Genomic DNA, 13,467 nt, shown 5'->3' on the forward strand with positions numbered 1-13,467 from the left:
GTTTGAAAGCCTGGCAACCGCTTCAAGATCAGACAACGATAGGGCAGATTTATTTTTATTATTGTAGTGCAATATGTCACGGGAGTCTGGATCATACCGCATTTCATTTACATTACTAAATCAGATATGATAAGAGTACTAACTAACATTACTAAAATGAGTAAAGTGCTACTAGTATATTTATATCAACAAATTGACAATTTCAATATAAAACATCACAAGGAAAAAAATATCACTCATTATGCGTCAAATTGTGTTTGGTTTTACTTTAGTCGGCCGCCGTTTATCATGAGATATCTAACTAGTCAAACAACACTTGACAAAATAGTTTGTACTTTTTTTAAATTACGCTAGTGATAACGTTCGGCTACTTTGACACTAAGTATTTAATTAATTTACTTCTTTATATCTTGTTTCACTGCTTCAAACGGAGGACAAGCTTATGCTTATATCTTATATTGAATCTTTTATTTGGCTTTTTTATGTTAAAATCCCGTTAGCGTATAACCTAAATGATCGAAACGTCGGACCAATAGGATGTTGGACCATTTAGGTGTCGGAATATTATAGCTTCATTTTAACTTGTAATCTCATCATTCTTATCGGTCAACATATCGATACAAAGACAAATTCCTTGGCATGGGCATATATCAGTACAGCAGAGGTTTTGCTCAAAACGAACACAAGATCTACTATATACAGATTGAATTAAAAAGTGGAAATGGACATGAGGGATTTGTCAAAGAGACACCAACCCGTTCAAAAAGCAGCCAACGGCCGAAGACCACCAATGGGTCACCAATGCAGCAAGAAACTCCCAAACCCGGAGTCGTTCTTCAGCTGGCCCCTAAACAAAAATGTACTAGTTTGAAATGATAATGGACGTCATACTAAGCTTCGAAATATACCCAAGAAATTCAAGTAAAAATCATACAAACCTAATAAAGGCCAGAGGACTCTGACTCGGGACAGGCGCAAAATTGCTGCGGGGTTAAACATGTTTTTGGTAATCTCAACCCTCCCCCTATACCTAATGCGCGAACGGATCAAAACAAATCTTGTAGAAAGTTGGATGACATCATACCGGACCGATGTTGCCTTTTAGCCAACCAAAGTCATACGGAGAACTTTCATTGTTTCTGTAGTTAGTTCGACATTGTCTTGGATAAAATTCTGACCCCAATAGAAAAATAATGCCATGTAAGAATGTATGCCCCATTTTCATTTTTTCTAATCTCCTGATCAGTCAAACTTGTTAATAGTTATCAAAGGTGTGTCCATAAATACGGTGCATTTGTAATGATAAACCTAAATGAAAAAAAACTAAAAAAATTATTTATAGATAATATACATGTTACTAAAACCATACATCTAAGAACTTTGTCAAAAGGAATATCGTACGCTTTATTAACTGCCGCAGATGCGCAATCATAAAAAAACATACAGAAAGGTTTTTAAAGCAGGTGGCATAATTTCAATTGAATAATCCTCTGATTGGATTACAACTTTACCCTATATCTGCTTCCATAAAGTACTAGTAGCTGCATAAAGTGCTGGCAACCAGTTTCACAGTCACTGCTCAGATCTTTAAATTTGACAGACTGTATATAACAGTCATTTTAAACGGGTAATTTTCCGTCATTACGGCATAAGACAAAATTATAGAGCTACTGTATATAATATTGGATGTACCTTGGCCTTGTTGAGGCTGTATATATACATGTAACCAATAATTGACCATATATTTTTAGTTTTTGTTGAAGCTGATAATATGTTTTGTAGTTTTCTCGGCTGCGATCCCCGAGCAGAAATTAAGCCCGGTTAACTGGTCAAGTAAATAAAGCTGTTAACCAGAATACTTCCTTATGTACAGGCACGTCATCTTTAATCGTCGAAATTTTGGTAAAAGCTGTTTTATGCTCAGAATTAAATAGCTCTTTACTTTCTGATTTCAAATTTTGTAGCAAATATTTAGCGATACAAGCTCGATGGTATAAAGATTTAATAGTACAATTATCATGAGTTATTTTGTAAATCAGATCATTGTAGGAGATATATGTAGTAACACTCAATACACCTTGAGTTTGCTCCTCAGAGGATACCTTATGAATTTGTGTAACTTGCTTATAGGCTTTATACATTTGCAAAATATACAAACAGACAAATCGGAATGAGTTGTAGATCTACTGCTCTCGTTGATATATGAGAAGAGACTGGTCGGTAGAATTGGTACATGTAGTACAAAGTCTTTGTACAGACAAAATAGAAGATGATAAGTTGTGCTTACTTTTGAAATATTTATAGAAACTCTTATGATATTTTGTATTTTCAAATGGGATGATTTCATTATTTTCATATTCATCGACCAGTCTTCTTTAAACTTTATCTTTTCGTTTTCCCACTGCTGCAATACAACTGTATCTTCATTTTAAAAGTGTTTAACTACATAGTTTCTATGTAGTAAATACATGACAGACTATGCATCTGTGTCAATCAATGGATAGTTTTTGCTGTTTAGCATAGGAAGGGTTTCATTGTGAACTTGACTGTGAAAATTTGACACGACTCGGAAAATGTTCTACAATTTTCCGATACGATTCCTTATTTAGAAAGGGGTGAATTCTACAGAACTCAAAAATCATGTTTTACTTTGATTTGATCTTAATTTCGGACGATTTTATATCTATTTAAGCTACACTGAAGTTAAAGATCGAAGTTAAACCGTTTAAATATGATTTATCGTACTCCAATAGCACTATTAGGTACACGGAAATCGACTAATATATTCAGTAAAAAAACGATAACGAAATAGATAAGGGATTCCGGAAACTATAGTGATTTTACCCAACATCATAAAATTGCAGAAATTCGTGATTTTAAGAAATGTTGAGATAAAGTCTTGATCTTGAATGAAAAAACGATAACTGATGAGTAATTTGTTGTGCTCTAAAACGAAAAGAGTGCAAAAGCATTTAATAAAAATTAAATTGTAAATCCGAAAAGGTCAGGATTATGAAAATTTTCGTACAAAATGTCAAATATTTAGAAGGAATGCAAAAGCATGCGGACTTACAGTTGTAAATATTGTTTTTCATTATTTTAAGAATCTAATTCACTTAATTATTCTGTCTAAAAGAAGAGATACGACTAATTTCCTTTGCCTGAAAAACATGTCGTAATTTTATAATTTTCAACTAATTTCTGAAATAAACGTCAATTTTACAAAAACTGCACCGTACGATTTTGTGACGACCGGGCAAAAATCAAAGTTAAATCATTATTCTTTCATTTAAAAGAAAAATTAGCCGTGTGTTAGGTGGGTGCATTAAAGTCCTTAACTAGACGTCTTTTTCAAATATTACACTCGCCTATGGGGTTCCAAGAAGGGTGCACATGGATGAAGAATGTGAAATTTGAACTGGGAAACAAAGTCATTTAGTTAGAGGTTGCCCTAGGCCTGCAATAGGCAACCTACAGCCCTCTAAAAGAGTTGTTGAAAGAGTATTTTAAAGTGACGAAAGGTGGACAATTCAACATTTACTGAGAATTTTGATACACTGAACTATGGCGCGGAATCAGGGTCAAAAATACTTATTTACGTATAAACATAATTATTTCTGTATATATGGAATTCGATTTATTTATATACGGAATTCGATTTATGCATATACGTAAAAAGAATTCCGTTCCGTATATACATTTATTGAATTCGGTATATACAGAAATAATTATGTATATACGTAAATCGAATTCTGTATATACATAAATCGAATTCCGTATATACAGAAATAATTATGTATATATGTAAATAATTATGTATATATAGAAATAATTATGTTCATAAGTACGTCTGAGTCAGTGACAACTCTACAACAGAAGTATCCATCGGATCGCCATCAATGATGGTGATACATGGCTGTGTACATAATGTATATACAACTCGTCTAAACATCAACCCAACAATGTTAGATCTGTAAATTTGCTTTCGCAAATTTTTGGTTCTTCCCTCGCCGGGATTCGAACCCACGCTACTGTGATATCATGACACCAAATCGCCTGCACTGCAGCCGTCCTGCTAGACCACACGACCACCTGGGCTCTCAAATAAAAGAGCTTTCGCTGGCCGTGTGTTACCTTTCCACGTCAGTTTTAATCTAGCGGCGTACTGCAGTACATGATATATAAGGCATGAAGATGTAATAATTATGTATATACGAAATTCGACTTACGTATATACGAAATTCAATTTACGTATATACAGAATTCAATTTACGTATAAACAGAATTCGATTAACGTACATACATAATTATTTCTGTATATACAGATTTCGATTTACGTATGTACGAAAAATCTAATTCCGTATATACAGAAATACCATCTTTCTGTCTTTACACAAATATTTCTGTATATACGGAATTATTTCTGTATAAACGTAATTCGATTTCTGTATATACGTAATTCGATTTCTGTATATACGTTATTTGATTTCTGTGTATACGGAATTCAATTTTTGTGTATACAGAATTAATTTTGTATAAACATAATTCTATTTCTGTGTATACGGAATTATTTCTGTATATTTATAATTAGATTAACTTATATACTTAATTATTTTTGTATATACGTAAATCAAATTATGTATATACACAAAGAAGTATTTTTGACCCTGATTCTGCGCCATACTGAACATCAGATTTAAATTCCCCATTCCAACTGGATGTTTTTACATCTTTATGTGTTATCCCTTTGCAGTGTGTCATACCCCTCAGAGGGAGAAATTGTGTCATTTACTTTTCCCATCGGTATATTCACCTACTGCATGTAAAAATCCTCCAAATTACGACTTTTGTAATCAAACTTTTAAGGCCCCTGCCCTTTGAGTTTCTGATTCTACCCTTTGGTTTGGTGTAGCATCAGATAACCTTATGGTGAAAAAAAGACTGACATTGCTATGGTAACCAGTAAGAAAAATAAGTAATGTCAAATTAAAATGAGGTTAGTGAATATTTTGAAATAACCTTTGATTTTTATTGTCAGGTTTGGCTTCCATTGATGCGAATACTAGTGGTAAAATGGGTCTCAGAGCCATATTATATTATTTTGGAACTACTTTTTGTGCCATTATATTGGGAATAGTCCTTGTAACAGCTATTCACCCTGGTGATAAAAATTTAAGACCAAAAGACTTAGGAGACAGTAAAGGGGATGACAGAGTTAGTTCCATTGATGCATTCCTTGATCTCATAAGGTATGTACAAAAACCAGTACTTCATATAAAAAAGAAGATGTGGTATGATTGGCAACTCTCCACAAGAAACCAAATGACACAGAAACTAACAATTATAGGAAACCTTACAGCCTTCAAAAATGAGCAAAGCCCATACCACATAGTTAGCTATAAAAGGCTCTGAAATAACAAATGTAAAACAATTCAAACCAAAAGACTAATTTATGTACAAAAAAAACCCCCAAAAAATAACAAAAAACAAATATTTAACACATCAACAAATGACAACCACTGAATTACGGGCTCCTGACTTGGGACAGGCACATACATACACAATGTAACCGGGTTAAACATGTTAGCTGGATCACAACCCTGTATTATTCAGTATGTTTCTGTAAATTATAGTTGATTTCCAAATGAAAGATCTTAATCATGGATACTCTTTTTTTAGAAGAAATTTTGAATTCCTCTTTCATATTTTATAGTATCTACAGGAAGTTTGTTATATTGTTAGATCTATATAAAACTTAGTATATGGTTGGATCCTGACATGCAAATATATGGTGTTGTGAAAGGACAAAGCTTTTAGGATAAGCACAGTAAACAAAAACAAATATTTCCTCACAGGGCTTTCAGAAATGGCAACTTCAGTTTTAACCTAAAAAACGCCTGTTGTGGTCATGATTACAAAACATCACTTAATGAATATAATTGTACATACAGTAGATGACAAGATGTGCAGTTATAAACACACAATATACAATTATTGACTTTTGATGAGGTTGATACAATGATTTATTAACCAAGAGATATGATATTTACCAAGGCCAACAGTGGAGGGTGACTGTAATATCTCTGGTGTAGGCCAACAATGGAGGGTGACTGTAATATCTCTGGGGTTGATAAATCATTGTATCAACTGAAATCAGAAGTCAACAATTGTTTTATTATATGACTTTTCATCTTTCTTGAATTTTCTACTATTTCCCTAAGATTCTGTTGAAACTGCTGCCTGCTTTGATACTAAATATATCATGTGTTTTTACAGTTGCTAATTTTCTGTTTACAGGAATGTATTCCCAACTAACATAGTACAAGCTTGTTTTGCCCATGTCAGGACAGAATATAAAGATGTGGTCAAGTTTCAAGAAATAGACAAGAAGATATTGACATCGGATTATGATGCTTTGAACTTGTCATCTAACGACGTCAACAAGACTCTTGCTCTGATGCTGAATGCTAAAGTAGTAAACATTAGCCAATACAATATGTCGGATAATTACAACTACACATTTATCAAAATGAAAGTACCATACAACAAAACTATTCAGCAATATCCTTTTAGTAATGGCATCAATGTATTAGGTAATTTATCATTTATATGTAACAGAATGAATTTCAAAGCATCAATATAAAGGTTTACAGTTACATGGTGGAATTAAAATTATTAGTGGTTTTCAAAATCATGCAGCATCAGTTGACATGCAAATTTATTCTTTGTTTCCAGAGTTGCAATAATTGAATAATGAAAAATCATTTCACATTTTTATACACCCGTCAAAATTTTGACGGGATGTAATTTTGACGGGATGTATTATGGTATACAAATGTCCGGTGTCCGTCCGTCTGTCCGTCCGTCTGTCTGTCCGGCTTAAACATGTCGCACTGTAACTTGAGAACGACTTATCCAAATTTCATGAAACTTAACATAGTTGTTTCTTATGATGGTCAAATGATCTGTATACTTTTTGGTGAAAATAAGATTAAAACTTTTTGAGTTAAGGCACTTTGTAACTAAAACAGGGGTGTGTTTTTTTTCACATGTCGCACCATATCTCAAAAACGATTCCTGATTATGGCTTAAAACTTTAAACACTTCTTAGTTATATAAATCTTAATATCCGTATACTTTTTGGTGATGATTCAAAATTTGATTTTTGAGTTATTGAGTATTTTGTAAAAAAGGGGGAGGTTTTTTTTACATGTCACACCATATCTCAAAAACGATTTATGATTATTGCTTAAAACTTTACACATGTCTTTGTTATATTAATCTGAAGACCTGTATACTTTTTGGTGATGATTCAAAATTTCATTTTTGAGTTATTGAGTATTTTGTAAAAAAGGGGGAGGGTTTTTTTTTACATGTTGTGCCGTATCTCATAAACAATTTATGATTATTGCTTTAAACTTTACACACTTCTTTGTTATATTAATCTAAAGATCTGTATACTTTTTGGTGATGATTCAAAACTTTATTTTGGAGTTATTGAGTATTTTGTTAAACAGGGGAGGTTTTTTTTACATGTCACGCCGTATCTCAAAAATAGTTTATGATTATTGCTTAAAACTTTACACACTTCTTTGTTATATTAATCTAAAGATCTGTATACTTTTTGGTTTTGATTCAAAATTTTATTTTAGTGATATTTAGTTTTTAAAAAAAAAAAAAAAACAGGGTTGGGGGTTTCACATGTCCCGCCCTGTCTCAAAAACAATATATGGTTATTGCTTAAAACTTTCTCAGAAACTATTTATGACTCATGGCGCAGCTGTTTATTTTGCAAGGGGTCCAAAAGTGAAATACATGATTGTTCTCGAACTCTTCTCCATAAGTCATTTTCTGCCTTTAAGCTACCAAGCTCTTCATAAAAAAGTTGAAATAGAGAATATTTGATGCATTCTTTTTAGCACTCTTATTGAAATCTACTGTCATACCACTTTAAAAATAATACCAGCTTGAAAGTGTATAAATGCACAGGCGTAAGGAATAAAAAGAACTAATCATACATTTTCCCATACAATGTTTCTATTCTTATGTCACATTTAGTCAATTGTCTTATGATGTCATGTACACAGATTAGCTCCTTCATAAAAAGCGTACAACGTGGGAGTATTATTGGAACAGCCCAAACAAATCATTATGTTGCCTATTAGCTGACATACAATATATTTCTATTTTACCACAGGTATATACTCAAAGCATTTAAAGAAAGTCATTTTAGAATTGAAATTTAAATATGCTGAGTGGTAAACATTAATTGATTGGTTAACTTTTTGCTAATTTTATTTTAAATATATAATTACAGGTATAATTGCTTTTTTCACTGCCTTTGGAATGATGTTGAGTCAGATGGGAGAGGAGGCACAATTGATGATCAACTTCTTCACAATACTCAATGAGATTATCATGAGAATGGTTACTATAGTCATGTGGTATGTAGAAGCCGTACATCATATAAATAACACATAGCTGAGAGGGTGATAGGTACCGATTATCAGGTTGTCTGCATGTTGATATTGTAAAATATCAGCTGCGAGTCACACTATGAAGCTTTTTGTTGAGTGAGTGCAGTGAACGAGATAAAAAAGCCTTCATATTGTGTCAAAGCTGTGAGATGCAATTTTATTAAGAGCTGAGCAGAGTGATTATAGACAGTGGGACAACCAATAAAGCAGATTGTCACCCCGGGAAAACATTGTCAACTGAGGCGATGGAGTATATGTCTTTCCAGCAATATTAATTTACAGTGACTTGACTGTTAGTGTTGCTATCCGACTATTGCAACTCATTCAAAAATTTGACCAAATTGCAATTTGTTTTATAAAACCAAACTGTTCCAACTGGTCAGAAATTTGAACAAACTGCTGTAGAAAATCCCAGTCAAGTCGTGAAAGTGCAAGGTGATAAAATAAAAACATACTTACAATCATATAAGACTTTAACTCCACATTACTGTTGATGTGAAAATTCAGTTTATCAGTTTGTATAGATATTTTATAGTCATTTTCATTCTAAAGCTGAAAAGTAATTTTGAATTGCTATAAAAATGTCCAAACTAAGTTTTCATATAGCTTTTCTTTCAAAATATCTTTTATATTCACAAGAAATAGACATTATGTGAATTAAAACATTTCATATTCAGTAAAATATGTGTGAAATTACAATATGTTTGTAGGAAGTTTCCATGGGGAGATAATCATTGTTCTTTCAAAAAGTTTATTCAAAAGAAGAATGTTTTAGGTTATCTCCCCATGGAAACTTATCAATAAAGTATTGTTATTTCACAAATATTTTACCAAATATATGATGTTTTAATTCAAATGATGTCTGATTCTTATGAATATAGAAGACTTTTCAAAAGAAAAATTATATGAAAGCTTAGTTTGGACATTTTTATAGCAATTCAAAATTACATTTCACCTCTTGCATGGAAATGACTATAATATATCTATACAAACTGTTAGACTGGTTTTGTCACATCAACATCAAAGTGGAGTTAAAGTCTTATAGGATTGTATGTATATTTTATTTTATCACCTTGCACTTTCACAATTTGACTGAACAGTTTGTTCAAAATTCTGACCAGTTGAACAGTTTGGTTTCATAAAACAAATTGCAATTTGGTCAGAATTTTGAATGAGTTGCAATAGTCGGATAGCAATACTAACAGTCAAGTCACTGTAAATACCGTAATATAAGTGCAATAATATATAGGAAACCATTTGAGACCAATTCACCACTTAAATATCTGTAGAACTCGGTTATGCCATTTTCAACTCCAAAATTAAAATTAGAAAGTTGTTAACCATAATAAATGTTGGAGTACATTTTTCAAAAATGTTAGAAAGATTCAGTTTTTAAAATGGCATATCCATTAAATAAATAAATTCACATATATAAAAACAGATATTTATAAAGTGAAATACATTTGTATGTGTAAACTAGATATTTATATCTATCAAAAGATTTTTTTAAGAGCAAATAGTGAGAGTATAATAATTGAAATTTTGTTTTTGTTTCAGGTATTCTCCAGTGGGTATCATGTTCTTAGTTGCGGGTAAAATTTTATCACTAGAAGACCCTGGAGCTGTTGGTGAGAGACTGGGAATGTATATGGTAACTGTGTTATCAGGATTGTTTATACATGCTCTCATTACCCTACCCACCATTTATTTCTTCTTTACGAGGAAGAATCCATTTATATTGTTCAAGGGAATAATGCAAGCCTTTGTCACAGCACTGGGAACTGGTTCCAGGTAATATATTATATCTCAGCAAGACCAAGCATTTTTTTGTTTTTATGCCCCACCTGCGATAGTAGAGGGGCATTATGTTTTCTGATCTGTGCCTCTGTTCATGTCTGTCCCGCTTCAGGTTAAAGTTTAAGGTCAAGTCAATTTTTGATGAAGTGAAAGTCCAAACAACTTGGATCTTAGTACACATGTTCCCTTTGATATGATCTTTCTAATTTAAAAGCCAAATAAGAGATCTTATCCCAATTTCATGGTACATTGAACAAAGAAAATGATAGTGGGAGTGGGGCATCTTTGTATTATGGACACATTCTTGTTTTTTCATGAAAACCTAAAGTTTCAGGGGAGATAGATTTTAATGCAATAATGAAATGTTCAATAAAGGTTGACAAATCAATTTGTTTTGGCATATCACACAAACATTCACTTAAATTTTGTAATGAAACAATATTGCTTGCATGTAAATTTTTTTTCTTTCTAATACACATCATAGCTTTAAGATATTCCAAGTTGACTAATTTATCACTAAAAATACCTGTTTCCAAACAAAAGAAGGCAAAAGAAATATTTTATAAAAATAAAAAAAAAATAACCAATTTTGAATCAAAGTTTTCATGTTTTTCTTGAAACCAAGCAAGGTAAGCTAAGTTTTAATGTGTGATTTTTTTAAGAACTTAACTAGATCTTCAACATATATCAAAATCATTAAAAAAAAATAATACTCAACTCCCTTTATCCTAACCAATCTAACACTATTTCTAGTATTTGAATTTAATGATTACTGTACTGGAATAAGATGCAACATTAGTTTTAACACAATTACATAACGTTATAAATAAATTTTGTGTTTTTACTGTCTTCTGATTGGTTAACATTATTAGTTTTATTTTCAATGTTGTCAATTTTGATGGTGACACGCCCACTTTGACGCGTTGTGTATTAATACGCTAACATGTGTGTACGTTGTTATTGTAAATATAAATAATATAAAAAGTTCTTTGAGCCTTAGTTTGGATAGAAATTTATTTATAATGAATGGCAATAATTTATTTTGATTTTATTGAACCATAAAACTAATTTTTGACTCTTCACATTTTACATAATCAGCTTCGCGGATTATTCAATGTGAAGAGTCAAAAATTAGTTTTATGGTTCAATAAATTCAAAATAGATAAAAACCATTCATTAAATGAACAATAAATGCATTGATTAGCAAAATGGTTTTTTTTCTAAATTTCTTTTTGATGTATTTTAAGAATGTGTTAAATATGAATTTTTTTGTTCTGTATATTTGACATTTGTTAATGATGTTTTGGTTCTGTATATAAAGTATGTGTTTATGATTTTACAGCTCTGCTACACTGCCAGTTACATTCCGTTGTTTAGAAGAAAACTTGAAAGTTGATCGTCGTGTGACACGTTTCATTTTGCCAATTGGTGCCACTATCAACATGGATGGCACAGCCTTGTATGAAGCAGTGGCACCTATATTTATTGCCCAGATGAATGGCATTGATCTCTCCTTTGGACAAATCATCATTGTCAGGTAATATTCAATCACAACTTAATCACAGAAATGTACCTTAATTGACCATAGATGTGGTATGAGTGCCAATGAGACAACTCTCCATCCAAGTCGCAATTTGTAAAAGAAAAACCATTGTAGGTCAAAGTATGGTTTTCAACACAGAGCCTTAGCTGTCACAGAACAGTAAGCTATAAAGGGCCCCATAAATAACTAGTGTAAAACCATTCAAACGAGAAAACCAAAGGTCTAATCTATATAAAAAACAAGAAACGAGAAACACCTATGAACCACATCAACAAATGACAACTACTGAACATCAGGATTCTGTAGTTTTAACTTGCTCAAGGTATAGAAAATGTATTGGCAAAAGAATACATAAGCTTTATATTATTTACAGTATTTTTATTTAGATATAAGGTCAGAAAAGGAGGTATTCTATAAGAAAGAGAGCCTTCTAAAAATAAGAAAATGTGATAGGATCACAAAATGTACATAAATTCAAAAGTCAACCCTAATTTATAAAAAAATTAATGAGGAATCAAGAATTCCAAAAAAGTCAACCACAAATTTTTTTAACCCATAAAAATTATCATTTATTCCCTTACCAAAAATTGTAAATCCTGAAGTCCTGCAAAACTAAAACTCTAATTCCGCTGTCTCAAAAACTGTCCTTCCACACCTCATTATCATATTTACCTGTACCACATGAGTTAACTAGCAAGACAATATCAACAAGCTGTACAAAGTATATGCATTATGTGTTAGTAAAAAAATGATAGAATCTTTTATTCATATCATATAAACATTTCACATTTTCATAGTACTTCAGAGCCCTGACTTATAAAATCTCGAACTCTACTGGGGATTTTGTGATCTACTATACCTATTACTATTACATACAGAGCTTACACACTTTTTCTAGAAATGGACATTGGCCTATCCAGAATTTTTCATAAGTGGGGTCCCACTGACTGCCTAAGAGGAGGCTTGCTCCGGTCATGCCTTAGTGATTCCATATATAATCAACTAAATGTTGCCCAGAAAAGGGGGGAGGGGCTCAAAATCCACCTCTGGTAGACTTAGTTAGTTACTTTCATAATAGACTTTTTTGAAGAGGACAAAAGCAAAGAAATATGACTAAATTAAATTAAAATGTATAAATTATTAAATATTAATTCAAGAAATTAATTTTCAGGAGAAAAATTATTACTAATCATCAGGATTAAAAACCTTTTTTTTCAAGTTAGATGTTTGGCCATCCTAGAAAACCCTTTCAACATATAATGATAAAAGAACAATTCATATTAAGGATTTGTAGTTATTCAGCTTTTTATTGCTGGAGGAAGTAGCAGTTCCCAGAGATCTTGGCCAGTTTTATGGGTGGAGGAAACCAGACTGCCAGGAGAAAACCTTCAACCTTTGATAGGGAAACTGACAATCCTAGTTGATTAAGATTGGAGTTTCCAGAGAAAAACACACAACAACTTTAGGAAAACTGGCAATCCTAATGAATCACAATGAGAGTCGACACACCTGCCATGTGTAGTGTTTAAACTCAGAACCTCATTGTTGAAAGACAAGTGATAAAGTAGATGAACTATTCCAAAAACATGTTTAACTCTGTATCATTGTTGTCCCTGTCCCAAGTCAGGAGCCTCTGGCCTTTGTTTGTCT

At 32.0% G+C, this 13,467-nt stretch overlaps 1 protein-coding gene across 5 annotated transcripts in view; it reads left to right on the forward strand.

The window, feature by feature from the left end:
• The window catches only part of LOC139490969 (excitatory amino acid transporter-like), a 71,691-nt gene that overhangs the window by 52,482 nt on the left and 5,742 nt on the right, over nucleotides 1–13,467 (forward strand). For all 5 annotated transcript variants that reach the window (XM_071278137.1, XM_071278138.1, XM_071278140.1 and 2 more), the window contains 5 exons: nucleotides 5,039–5,249; nucleotides 6,298–6,593; nucleotides 8,318–8,444; nucleotides 10,035–10,268; nucleotides 11,617–11,811. In XM_071278137.1, coding sequence (XP_071134238.1) covers nucleotides 5,039–5,249; nucleotides 6,298–6,593; nucleotides 8,318–8,444; nucleotides 10,035–10,268; nucleotides 11,617–11,811 — 1,063 coding nt within the window. The remainder of the gene's footprint in view (nucleotides 1–5,038; nucleotides 5,250–6,297; nucleotides 6,594–8,317; nucleotides 8,445–10,034; nucleotides 10,269–11,616; nucleotides 11,812–13,467) is intronic.

This window comes from Mytilus edulis, chromosome 10 (assembly GCF_963676685.1).
Source record: "Mytilus edulis chromosome 10, xbMytEdul2.2, whole genome shotgun sequence".
NCBI lineage: Eukaryota > Metazoa > Mollusca > Bivalvia > Mytilida > Mytilidae > Mytilus > Mytilus edulis.